This window comes from Microtus pennsylvanicus, chromosome 11 (genome assembly GCF_037038515.1).
Source record: "Microtus pennsylvanicus isolate mMicPen1 chromosome 11, mMicPen1.hap1, whole genome shotgun sequence".
In the NCBI taxonomy this organism is placed as follows: Eukaryota; Metazoa; Chordata; class Mammalia; order Rodentia; family Cricetidae; genus Microtus; species Microtus pennsylvanicus.
Window position 1 is genome coordinate 74,799,489 of NC_134589.1, and position 13,053 is coordinate 74,812,541.

Sequence of the window (13,053 nt, forward strand, 5' to 3'; positions counted from 1 at the left end):
CAGGCTCTCTCAATTATCCCATAGCTTGTTCCTAGCTTGTACATTCCTTTAGTAATCCCCTGAGTTCACCTGCTACCTCCCGAGGCCAAAACTATAGGGGAGCAGCTATACCCACTGAGCATTTTTCCATGGGATCTAGGGGATCCCAACTTGGGTGCCCGTGCTTAATGGCTGAGCTATCTCCCCAGCCCAGTGTTGCCATCTTTAGTAGGTGGTTAGGGGGAAATCCAAAGAGGAATAGTCGTGACTATGAAGATGATTTAAAAGTCACAACTCTCCTGGAACTTCGCACGTTCGCTAGCCTGCTGTTGTTTATGGTGTTTTCCTGCTTGGGGGCAGAGCTGAGTCCTTGTGACCAAGACATCTGGCTTGCAGAGCTGAAGGATTTTCTGCCTGGCCCTTTACAGAGAGAGTTCACTGGCAAACTTTTAAACCAAAGTGGAGCCCCAGAGAAGGCCAAGTTCAGACCTAGGACACTCTGACTCTTGTGCCTCCTGGTCTCCAGGTTTCCCCCGTTTAAGAATAGGGAAGTGGGTGTTATCCAAAGAGTGCAGCTCCTTTGTGGGCATCCATCTAGGACATACTGTAGGCCTCGGTGGGGGGGGGCTTCGGCAGTCTCCTGTCCCGTGAAGGGTGTCCCCGGGACTCAGTTAACTGCTTCTCTGTCTCTTGTCTTCTAGTTTCGTCCGAACTGCCATCCCTTTCACCCAGGAACCACAACGAGATAAACCTGCCAACGTGCAGCCCTATTACCTCTATGGATCCAAGGTAATTAATTAGTTACCCCATCTCACCTGTGACAGACAGGGTGCCAGAAAAATAGACAGAAAGGTATTCCCAGAATCAGAGTGTCAAGCAGTACATTGAGAGCCAGGCAGAAACCACTGCAGGTACAGCCATCTTTATTGGTTCACAGCCAGCAGGGATGGGGTGACCAAAGCTGTGGGGGTTGGAGAACTGGCTGGGAGCTGTGCTGAGGTTTGTGGGTAAATGGGTCTGTGGGGCTTCTCTTTGCGGCTTCCCGGTTCCTCCCATTTCTTGGTCGATGCATCCTAACATAGTCTGGTGATTCTGGGATTCTGGGCTCTGTAAATATAAGGGGTTTACTGACAGGGATTGTAGGCCACTGTGGATGGCTGGGGCTGTCTCTGAGCAGAAGGTCTGCTCTACCTCATATGGTTTGTGTACACACGCGCACATCCTCATTCTAATTACCCCCACAGGGTCCTTCTGCCCGTTCATTCAGTGACATTTAATATATGCCCCTTGTCGGCCAGCCATGAGTTAGACATGCACCCAGGGTGAAGAGACTTAATCTACACCGACCTATAACTTCATGTCCACATGTGTGATAAGGAATGGCTTTCACCGAGGCCCGCCAATGTCGCAGTTTAATCATGACAGGGACTCATGTGGGAGGAATAGAGGAAGCCACCATAAAGTTGAAACGTGTCTTTCACCAAAAAAAGGCCAGTGATTTTCTTGCTGACAGAACAAAAAATGGCCACCTTAAATCTCATTCTCAGAGTAAGCAGAGGTCAGCTTACGTGAATACGATGGGATAAGGCCAAGAGATCTTCAAGATTTACAAGTGTGGCTAACCCAGAGAAGTTCTGGATGGGCCACTCACAGTGTATGAGGAGGGTGCTGGGGGCGGGGGCGGGTGTCTTCTCCAGAGGAGTCAGACACTTTAAGGTAATTTTCTCAAACCAAAGGAAGCTTCTAACCCAGGTGTGATAGCACTCACCTGTCCTAGCACTGGAGAGGCCGAGGCGGTAGGACCGCTGTGGGTTCAAGGACTAGTCTACATGGCAGGTTCCAGGCAACAAAGGCTATGTAGTGAGATTGCACCCCAAACACACCAGGAAAAGAGGGTGTGGTGGCAGACATCATTTGAGGCTACTCACAGACATGGTTCACAAACTAAAACACAGGCTTCTGTTTCCAATTCTCTTCCAAACCTTTTGCTATATAAAGGTAAGAGATGCTAGTCTCTTCGGCACTGGCTGGCCTCTCCTTTGATCGAACACAAGAGAGATGCTCTTAAAGCCAGAGGCATTAGCAGGCAGAATGAGTCATCAAATTTAATATTATTTTGTTGTATTTATTCTTACACCTGTTCCCTTCTGTTTATAACAGCAGGGTCCTGGGTTTTTGTTTATGGGATAACACAAAGCTGCCTCCTAAGAGTCTGCGTTTTAAAGCTGCGGTCAGTTTAAATAAAAGGTGTCAGCTGCTGATGGTGAATAGTGATGCTCCAGTCTGTGGCTTTAGAAAACAATGAACCTGGAGATGCAGGGTGTGGTGTGCGATTGCCCGGAAGTAGAAGGAGGCCTTCGTCCTTTTAAAAAGAACGATGGAAAGCAAAGCTCAGGGTCCATATCTGACTCAGCATTTCTTCCAAGTAGAGTGTCAGATTCAGGTCCGGCTACTTGCTCTCTCTGTGTGATATAGCTGCAGCTGATTTTAATATTGAAGCAAGGCCTGCACTGCAGTGCTTAGCTAGGCCTCCAAATGAACGACACTGAAGCAAGGCCTTGTTTGCCCCTGACATACCTGGAAGGTCTGTGTTTTCCAGCTTGGGGACCGTTGTCATTTGGCATCCATCCAACCCCACTCATCTATACAGCACTGAAATCTGAGAGGAGGGCAGTGGGTGACCTATAGACATATTTTCACATAGGATGCAGTATACAGAGCATTTTTAGGCTGTGTGAAATGGGCCATCTCCTCCCCATTGCTCACTCTCTATAGTGAGGCAGTATGGCTGGTTGGTTGCTGCCCTCCTTAGCTAAGACCACCACACCCAACACATCCTGGTTGGCTTCTGCTTCCGGTTCAGCTTCTGCTCTCATCCCAGAGTTCTTGCGTGGCAGTTCCACCAGAGGGAGCCCTTGCAGGTCTTCTTCCCTCTGACCCAGGGCTGGGGCCTCCTCCGGCCATCTTACCAACCCATTGGCTTCCTCCATGTGGCCAGCTCTGTAAGACCATCGAGGCTCATGACAGCGGATGCACCAGAACTGGAGGCAGATGAAGGCCAACACCGCAGTGAAGCAGGCCAGAAGGATGGCCATCAGCACCCAAAGGGAAATTTGGGGGTCCACCAGGGAGCCCCCCGCAGCCAGCGGACTCTTATCTAGGGTGTGGAACATGGTACAGTAGTGACTGTATGGGAAGGCAGCCTTCTTGCAGCTGATACAGAGGAAGTAGAGAGTGGAAGGGGCGAGGTGTTCCAGTGCCACGGAGGTGATGGTTCGAGGTACCTTCTCCTCGTGATGGAAGCTGTAGCGCAGGTAGCTGGAGAAGATACTGTTCCAGTTAGGCCTGTACATAATATGGTAATAGTCCTCCAAGCAGGGCTCCGAGGTCGACCAGGAGACGATGGCTCCCGTGTAAGACACGTTCCCAACCTCAATGTTCATCCCGGTTCTGGAACCAAATCACAGCGAAGAGTGACGTCCCCCTCCGTCTGTGTTTATTTACCATAGTCCTAGCTACTGTAGGCTGAGCATTTGGGGCCTCCAACACTGAGTTCATTATACAGACCCAAAAAAAATGGAGGCCCAGAGGGTAAGCTACGTAAGGCAGCTAACAAGTGGTAGATGTACGAGTGGGAATGAGGGCTGGCTCACAACAAAGCTGGTAGCCCTCAGGCCTGGCCAATCCGTGCCCACATGGCCCCAGCCACACCCATCCTGGCTGAAATCCATTACTTAAAACATGGATCCCAGCCCTTGTAAACACAGGCACTGTGACGAGAGATCCATAGACTCTCAGAGGGCCTACCTTATGATTCTCAGATCAGTCCTCTCCTGGCCTCCTGACTCTGCTGCGAGTTCTCTGAGCTGTTACCTAGAACATTCTGCTCAGTGGCTGGGTTTTGTTGTTTTTTTTTTCAGACTATGAGTTATGTTTCCCATGGCTAGTGGAGATTTACTGCGGCACCTGCCTGCCACAATCACAATCTCACCTCAGAGTTTCTGCTAGTATTATGTTTTGTCAGAGTCCAAGGTAACAAGATATTAGTTTCTCAGGACAAGGTCATCAGCTCCCAAGATAGCTTAGCTTCTAATAGCCCCAGTACCATGACTTATGTGGCTATCTAACCTCGTGGTTCTCAACCTTCCTGATGCTGCGCCCTTTTAATACAGTTCCTCATGTCCTAGTGACCCCCCCTACACCATAAAATTATTTCTGTTGCTACTTCATAGCTATAATTTTGCTACTGTAATGAACTGTAATGTAAATATCTGGGTTTTTCAATGGTCTTAGGTGACCCCTGTGAAAGTCTTTTGACCCCCAAAGGGGTCGCATGACCCACAGGTTGAGAACCACTGATCTAACCACTCATAGCAAGTAAACAGTTGCTGAATTCAGGCTCTGGTAGATGGCTTCTCACATAATAATAGACTTAGACTCCATCCCCATCTTACAGATGAGCAGGCTGGCATCTCAGCTAACGGGGAGAGAACTTAGTCACTGTGTTTCCCTGCAAAGCCACTGGGTTTACAAACAGCGTGACTGTGTGCTGGACAAGTCAGATGAGCCCTGTTCACCTTGCCGGCCTTGCTGCTTTGGTGACAGAGAGACGTGGGGGTTTGGCTTTCCTTCCATTCTATCTGTGAGAGAGAAAACGGTCCCTCTCAATTTCCCCTGATCAAAAATCTAGAGAAAATGGGAGACAACCTCTGTGTGTCCCGGTGACCATCTCCCCCTACCTTGTTCCCTATCCCTCCTCTCCAGCCAGACATGCAGATTGCATTGTAGATTGTCGGTCAGACCATAGCCCAGAGGGAATACTAAGCCAAACTGATTTCTGGTTTTTTGCTTGTGTTGTTAGGGTAAGTGAACCATGGGAGAATGCCACAGTATAAAGCAGCTTTTCCATCCTTGATTCTCCTCTTTACAGAAAGTGAAATGCGGGGGAAAGGGAATCCCTCTTTTCCATTTGCCTGGGAATTCTGCCCAGGAAATGGGAAACAACAAAGATGAGACAGGTGTGTGCAGATCCTTCCAGAAATGACTATCAGGAAGGAGACAGATTTATCCTCCCTCCCTCCCTCCCTGGTCTCACCATACATACTTACCTCCCCAACCAGGGACCCCCACATCCAGCAAACATGCTTCCAACTGCCATAAATGGTACAGAATTCATACCCTATAATACACAGCGCTGCGCTCTGTAAAACCCTCCCATCGGGGTAATTGGGAATTCTATCCCCACACATGCCTTTCCTTCTGTTTGCCTCCTCTCTGCTGCTGGCTGTTATAGCCTGGGTTCCCTGCAGCGGACATTGTTAAGATCTTCTACTGAGGATGCCAGCAGCATCTTCAGCTTCCAGGGATAAATCCACCCCCCCATATTTATTTTCTTCCTCCCTTCTGTGTTTAAACTCTTCCTGGTTTTAGCTGTTCCCTTCCCACAGCCTGGCCCTTCTCCAGGCAGCGTGAAAGGAAAAGCCATTTTCATTGCCAAGACAGCCATTCATGCCCCTTACCTGATGCTCGCAGTGGGTATGGCTAGGCTTCTTCCTCTGAGAGGGGACCAAATCCGAGACGATCTGCTTCTCCCTCCTCCGCACCAGGCTCTCCCTGATCTCTCTCTCACCACTGAGTAATGCCGCTGTCGTCCCCTACGCTCACATTATTCACTTCTTCAGATCAGCATCATTCACCATGGCAACCAGCAGGCATCTACGCACAATGCTTTCAGGGACCAGTCAGAGAAGGCTTTTGCCCAGTGAGAGGAGCTTTGGTTCCTCCAGCCAAAATAATGGGCAGTATTCTGCAGGTCGATCCCTGCAACACTGAATTCTTCTGATGCTCCTGTGTTTTCTTTGTAGTTGGCTTGTTATCAATGCTTTGTGTGTGTGTGTGTGTTCAGCGCACGTGTTCATGTTATGCCTGTGTAGAGATCAGAGGCCAGCCTTGAGTGTCATTCCCCAACATGTTATTCCCCAAACATGTACTATCTGCTTTCTATTTGAGACAGAGTCTCTCATCAGCCTGGGCTTTCACCAAGCAGGCTAAGGCCAGCCGGTCAGTGAATTTTACTAGCTCTCAGATTAAAGATGTATACCACCATACCTGGCATTTTTCCGCGAGTCTTGGGGATTGAACCCAGGTCCTTGGGCTCACCGTATCCCAGGCTGACTAGTTATCATTTTCTTACTCTGGTCAGATCTTCTTAGTAGATAGTGGTTTCAAATGCAAAGGTGCCCCTCTCTGTTCCACAAGGTTGTAAGCTCATTCCCATCCTCTCCCATCCCACTTCTCCTCCGTTACTCTTCCCCGCCTGTACATCCTCTGCCTTCTTCCTCCTGCATTGCCCCTGTGTTATGGTTCTGGGCAAGAGTCTTTCATGGTCTGGATCCCAGTTCCTCCATCTATAAAACTATGAACACAGCAGGAGATAGTTATAGGCACTAACAGTTCACACATGTCTCCTTTGTCAAGATTACTCAACCATTATAGCCCTCAAACTGGATTGATTAGTGGTCCCCACTTCAGAACACGCCTGATTTAGAAGTCGAGTCTTCGTGGGTGGTAATTGGTTAAGGGTCTCAGGATGAAATCATCTTTGATTAACTCTATTGACTGGAATCTTTCTGAGAGAAAGGAGAAGGGTTGCACACATGGAGACACACACAAGGAAGAGGCTGTGTTGAGACAGAGGCATGGATGGGAGTGATGGAGCCGTAAGCCAGTGAACACCAGAAGCTGCCAGAAACAAGGAATAAGTCCTCCCTTGGAGATTTTGAAGGCAGCGTGGTCCTGCAAGCATGTTGATTTCAGGCTTCTTGTCTACAGAACTGTGAGAGAATACATTCTGTCACTTCTGAGCCACCATGTTTGTGCTAGCTACTTTGTCACAGCCTTCTAGGAATTTAGCGTAGCTCTTCTGGCCGGGCTGGCAGTCAGCTTTGCAGCTCCCAGCACAGACATCCGAGCAGCTGCTTCCCAGTAAGACACCTGGGATTGATGGGAGAAATGGCAGCAGTTTAGTGCTCTTAGGGCAGATGGTACCCAGTATGTCTTTTCTCTGAGGACTCCTGACTGCACTTCCACCGTCTCCAATTATCCCAGATCCCTTACTGCCTCCCTAAACATTACAAGAATGTATCGCCATGGTGGTGGCCTTTAATCCCAGCCCTCAGGAGGCAGAGGCAGGCGGATCTCTATGAGTTCGAGGCCAGCCTGGTCTACAGGAGCTAGTTCCAAGACAGGCTCCAAAGCTACGAAGAGAAACCCTGACTTGAAAAATGACAAAAAAAAAAAAAAAGACTATATTGTCACCATCTGTACAGGAGCCCCAAACATGTCTGAAACGGAGAGTGGGAATGAACTCAGAATCGTTTTCACATGTGTGTAGGCAGGCTGTGAGTGTGTGTGCATGTGTGTGTGTTCTGGTGTGTGTGCACAGGTGCATGTGAATATGTGTATGGCCATACAGAAGCCAGAAGCTCATGTCTGTTGACTTCCTCAGTCGTCACCCACCCTCTATATTAAGGTAGGGTCTCTTACTTGAACCTAGAGCTCAACAATTTAGCTATTTGTTCTGGTCAGCTTGGCCTAGGGATCCCCTGTCCCAGCCTGCTGTGTGCTGGGATTCCAGGCAAGCCACCATGTCTGCCCCAGCATTTACATGGATGCCAGGGAGCTAAACCCAGCCTCCGTGCTTGCGTGGCAAATGCTTCACCCTGAGAGCCCTAGGTCTGGATTTCCTGACTCCCTCCCCCCCTTGCCTTTTAGTGCCTGACTACAGTGGACCTCAGAGGGTGTACATGTGCTTCCATAGTTAGGAGAGCTAAAGAGTTAATTTCAAAGAAAAGAAAGCTGTGGCCCCATGAGCCTGGAGACTTAGGAAAAGGGAGGAAAGTAGTGACCAGGTGCAGTTAAATCGGAGGAATGGCTTCTAATGCTCTATAACACGGTAGGGTAGCTATGATTGACGGCAGTTCATTAGTTCAGAGTAACGGGAGGAAGGGTTTTGAATGTCCTCAATACATGAGTGTCTGAGGTAATGGATATGCCAGTCATCACTGCGGTCTCTGACTGAATGTCACGCTGTATCCCTTCAACACATACAATGACTGTGCATCAATTAAAGGAAAAAGTATTCTCAAAAAGTCAGCTTCCTCCTTCTTGGTTCTCGGACAAAGCATCTTAGTAAAGCCATGGAGGTCACCTGATGAGCCGTGTCAGTGAGCATCAAAAAGCCAGGAGAAGCTGCCTAGTGAGTCTGGGCTGCGGGGCTAAGGGGCTCTGGAGCGAAGAGTCCTAGGGTGCTGGGTGTTCTGAGCCAGCAGGTGCTCTTGGCCTTCTCTTGGCATTCAGTCTTCCCAGGAGCCAGCTTTAAATCTGCTGTGGGCAGGCACACAGCAAGTCTCTTCTCAAATGCTAATGGCGGTGCCCCACAGAGCAGAGGCCCTCTCTCCACAGAAGGGCAGGTGCCACAGTTTGCAGGTTGTCCTTTCAAAGGTTATTTCCAGGGGATAAAAATACCCCGGTTAGCCAGAGAAGAGACAAGGTGAAACCCCATCCTTTTCCACAGAGTGGGAGTCTGTCTCTAATACTCGTGGATGGCTCTTCGTGTGAGGAATTAAGAGACTCAGAGCATATGAGGACCGGCCACCCCTCATTTCATAGTCCCATTGGAGAGGGATTAGCGGTGTATCTCTGTTGGTAGAATGCTTGCCTAGCATGCTGGATTTAGTCCCCAGGCCTTCATATACCGGGTGTGGTGGCTCATGCCTATAAATCAAAGCACTCCAGAGGTGGAGGCAAAAGGATCAGAAGTTCCAGGTCATCCTGGGCTATGTGAGGCTGTCTCAAAAATAAAGGGGGGGGGGAGGGAAGGAGGACAAAATCCGGAAAGAATACATGGCATTCCTCAGTCACATGACTGATAAGTGGTAGAACAGGAACACAGTCCACCTCTCATCTTGCTTTCCTGGTCTTACCTCTTGTTCACAGCCCCTGAGCCAGCAAACCTTTCAGCCAGTGAGATAGTTTATCTCATTCTTTCTCTACCCTCAGACACCGCTTTCCACAGCATGTACAACTGTGGCCTCTTCGGCCCTGGGGCCAGATGCTTCCTAGTTGATAATGTCTTTCAGTGGCAGATTCCTCCCCGAGGAAATCGGCCTTGACTGAGGGGTTCCTGGATCCTCCTGGCAGTGAAGAAATGACCTGAGAGTATCCCTCAGATACTGTGTTTGTACTCAGAAAAGGCGTTATACCCAGGCAGCAGGCCTTAGAGCAGTGGTCCTCAGCCTTCCTAATGCTGCGACTCTAATACAGTTCCTTGTGCAGTAGTGACCCCCCCAACCATAAGATTATTTTCGTTGCTACTTCATAACTATAATTTTGCTACTGTTATGAATAGTAATGTAAATATCTGATATATTGGAGATCTGATATGTGACCCCTATGAATGGATCGTTCGATCCCTCAAAGGGGTCACAACCTACAGGTTAAGAACCTGCTTTAGCATATCCAGCCCAGAGGCCAATTCTGGACGTGTGGCCATTAACACAGTTTCTCCCTCTCTTCTGACTTAACTTACTCGACTCTACAGTAAGGATATCAATGCTTTTATAAAGCATAAAATACCTGCTTTATGCTATTGATAAACTCATCCACATCTGTGAAGAGTTGGGCCTAGAAACAGTAATCTTGATATTAGGAAAAGGTTGTTGGTATAGTGCCACTTGGAGCCCCAAGAAGCAAGATTCACACCATCAATAGCAGGCGCTGTCTTCCTTCTCCTTACATCAGCATCCTTGGTTCTAAATCTTTAGTGCATGCCCATATTGCGTATAACTGAAAGAGTAGAGAAAGGTCCAAGGTGTTGCAGAACTCAGAAGTCACCCTGGAAGCACGTGGTACGCAATCTCTGTTTGCACATCACCACACACAGCAGGGATGGAAAGTCAGGCTGACTAAACTTCCAAAGACAAATTACACGACAACGGTGCTTCAGGCCGAGGCCAGGTAGCCACGGAGCCTGGGCTCCCGACTGGCCCCTGATGGCCTTTGGCACTCCTTGTATCCCTCTACACTACCCTGCTTTGCCTTGATGTTACCAGCTCTTGAAGGACAAGATTGTGGCATAATATATTCCAGAATGATACGAACAAAGAACCAAGAGACCCTGCAGAGAACGGGCATGTAGCTGTCTGAACGTAACTGAGGGAATTGGGGGAAACAGCACTTAAGGGGGAAGGGGAGCTGCATCCAGCAAGCCTTTCCTCTTCTGAACATCCCTGGAGTCCAAGTGCATCTGCCTCAGAACGGCAACACAGGAGGATGCCATCAAGATGAATATATGACCTGATGCTTTAAAGAAGATCTTCTCTGTGTTCTACAGTAGCGTCAGCTGTCATCCAATGATACAGATTTCAACTGTGTTCATTCATCTGTATTCAAAAGTATTCATTCTTTCAGTCATTTCCAAATAACATCCCAGCCTTTAGATAATGCTGGTGTTTCCATGTTAGCATGCTCGTCACTAGCTAAAGAATGCTTCTGTCTCAGCCAAGAATTGCTTGATTATAGAAACTTCATCCGGTTCTTCCAACAATCTCCGTTATGTCATGGTCCAGAGGGTCCAAGCCTCTCTGACCAACTGGGTTCATCTTTATAGAACATCTGCCCAGGTATCAACACATCTCACCTTGACTGGCCTGGAGTATTGCCACCAGCCCGGGTTATGACACTATCAAAAAGCCTCTCAATTGTACAGTCACCACCTGTCCCCGTGTCCCTGGGCCCCTCAGCATGGCTTCCCCACACCAAAGCTTTTACGATTACGGCAGCCCCTGTTGGATTTGAACTTTGGGTTTCCAGTTCTAAGTGGAGATGGCATTGCCTTGCCAGCTGTCATAGCTAATAACGGCTCCCACAGACAGCCTGTCCTCATCCCGAAACTCTTCCTCTTGTAGAGCAGTCTTTGCAGCTGCCATTAGCGACAGATCTTTAAATGAGCAGAGGAACTTGCATTGTCACGGAGAGCTCTGGAGCATCACAAGTGGCCTCAGAAGAGAGGGTCACCTAGCAGGAGGACTTGATAGAAAAGCTGAGTAGAGAGACTGGACGCGAGGAGTGATGTGGTCACAAAATAGGGGTGCTGGCCACCCCTGATAGCTCGAAGGAGCAAGGAACAGATTTTCCACTGGAGCCTCTGAGAGAATGTGGACGAGCTAAATCTTAGTGTGGGACCGGTGGTGGTGATGTTTTTTTCTTCATAGCTACCAGAATGTTTCAAGGTACCAGGTTTGTAGTAATTTCTTACGATGGCCACAGAAAACACGCTGGACAACAGTAAGAAGTTAAAAGGTAAAAGATTTGGGCGTAGTGGTATATGCTTTTAATCCCTGCATTCAGGAGGCAGAAATGGGCAGATCAGTGATTTTGACGCCAATGTGGTCTACATAGAGAGTCAAGGCCAGCCAGGGATACATAGAGAGACTTTGTCTGAAAAACAAAACAATACCCTCATCAAGATGAAGCACGTCCCTGTGTGTCCTTGTGGTGTGTCATCAAATGAGTACCAATTATAAAGACAGGGGTTTGGGTTAGAGTTGGCTTTGGTTTCTCCAGATATTCTAACATCTAAGTGTTAGAGTGGGCATGAACTCTAGGAGCTGGGAGGTTCTGTTTCTTTTGACTTTTACGACTCATGACTCAAGAGAAGAGAAGGAAGCATCATTTCTTTAGGCTTCTCCAGCAACTCCTTTGGGTCTGTCACCCTGTGGATTGAGAGCCCCAGGGTGGAAGGCTTGTGCAGCGTCTCCACAGCTTCAGAAGCATCAAGAAGCGACAGGCAGACATGCCAGCCCCTTTGCCCAAGCGCTAGCAATGGCTCTGAGACTGCGAGTGGGTGGACCTGTCCTGGGAACCGTCTTTCTGCCAATGGTGGTCTGGCGTGGTACTCGCGCACCCTGTCAGTACTGACCCGCAGTGGTTTTAGAGAGTTGAGCTACAGCTCGCTGGCTCTCCAGCCTCAGTCAGAGGCCCAAGTTTGCATGTGGACTACCGGCATCCGTTAGAGAAGCCATAACACAAACAGGAAGTTAGGATGGGTTTTAATTCCTCTTGGGAAATCTTCGAAACAGTATTTGTGATTCCAGAGAGCAGAGATGCAAAATCCTTACAGATTGGGTTAGCCAGATTAAATAGAATTTATTGTGTGGAGTGGCCGGCTGGTGAGAGATGGCTGTTTCAAGATTAAAAGTTCATGTATACTGCCTTTTAAAATGGTATAGATGTTAGGTTTTCTTGGTCAGTTTAGTTTGGGGTCTGGGGTGGGGGCTGGGCTGCCCGTACAGTCCAGACACCCCTGGAGTCACAGGCCTGAGCTGTCACTATTGGTGCGGTCATAACTGTTACATTGGGTCTATTTTCCCCACAGTTTTGGTTTTATTTTTTAGAAGTTGGCTACTATTGTTTCTCTCTCTCTCTCTCTCTCTCCCTCCCTCCCTCCCTCCCTCCCTCCCTCTCTCTTTCTCTCTCTCTCTCCCCTCAAAGTCTTATTTGTGACCCAGTGAGATGACCCAGTGGGTAAAAGAAAGCTCCTGTCATGGAAGGCTAATGACTTAACTTCAAAACTGACTCCCAGAAGTTGTCCTCTGACCTCCACACACTCACTGTGCCGCGCGTTTTTGTACATCATACACGTACAATGATAATACATAAAATTTAAAGAAAAATGCCATTTACTTCTTCAAAAACTGTAACCTGGACTGCCTAGTAATAATTCCTGAGTTGGGTTGGTTTATTTCTTGATGATCTCCTTGGTGTCATCTAGCTTCAAACAAATCTGGTTTCTCACGGGCTACAGGAAATCTACTTAGTTTCCCATCAGGCAGTGGGCGTGGCCCGAGTCAGTGAGTGGAGATGGCTTAGTGTGAGAGACGAGTGGCAAATGTCCAGTGTCCCAAGTCACACTGCGTTCCTGTTTTTCTTTGCTGAACCTCAGAAAATGCCCAGGCTCCCCTATTCCCACATTTTCTCGATAGGGCCCAGCCTCCTGCTGAGCCAGCAGGTCAG

At 48.5% G+C, this 13,053-nt stretch overlaps 2 protein-coding genes across 3 annotated transcripts in view; one reads left to right on the forward strand and one right to left on the reverse strand.

Moving 5' to 3' along the window:
- The window catches only part of Cyfip2 (cytoplasmic FMR1 interacting protein 2), a 122,830-nt gene that overhangs the window by 70,042 nt on the left and 39,735 nt on the right, over window positions 1-13,053 (forward strand). For both annotated transcript variants that reach the window (XM_075992862.1, XM_075992863.1), the window contains one exon: window positions 681-768. In XM_075992862.1, coding sequence (XP_075848977.1) covers window positions 681-768 — 88 coding nt within the window. The remainder of the gene's footprint in view (window positions 1-680; window positions 769-13,053) is intronic.
- Fndc9 (fibronectin type III domain containing 9) lies at window positions 887-5,836 on the reverse strand. The gene is made up of 2 exons (XM_075992864.1): window positions 5,499-5,836; window positions 887-3,429 (listed from the first exon to the last, which is right to left on the reverse strand). The coding sequence occupies exon 2, from the start codon at window positions 3,420-3,422 to the stop codon at window positions 2,742-2,744; it is 681 nt and encodes a 226-aa protein (XP_075848979.1). The 5' UTR covers window positions 3,423-3,429; window positions 5,499-5,836; the 3' UTR covers window positions 887-2,741.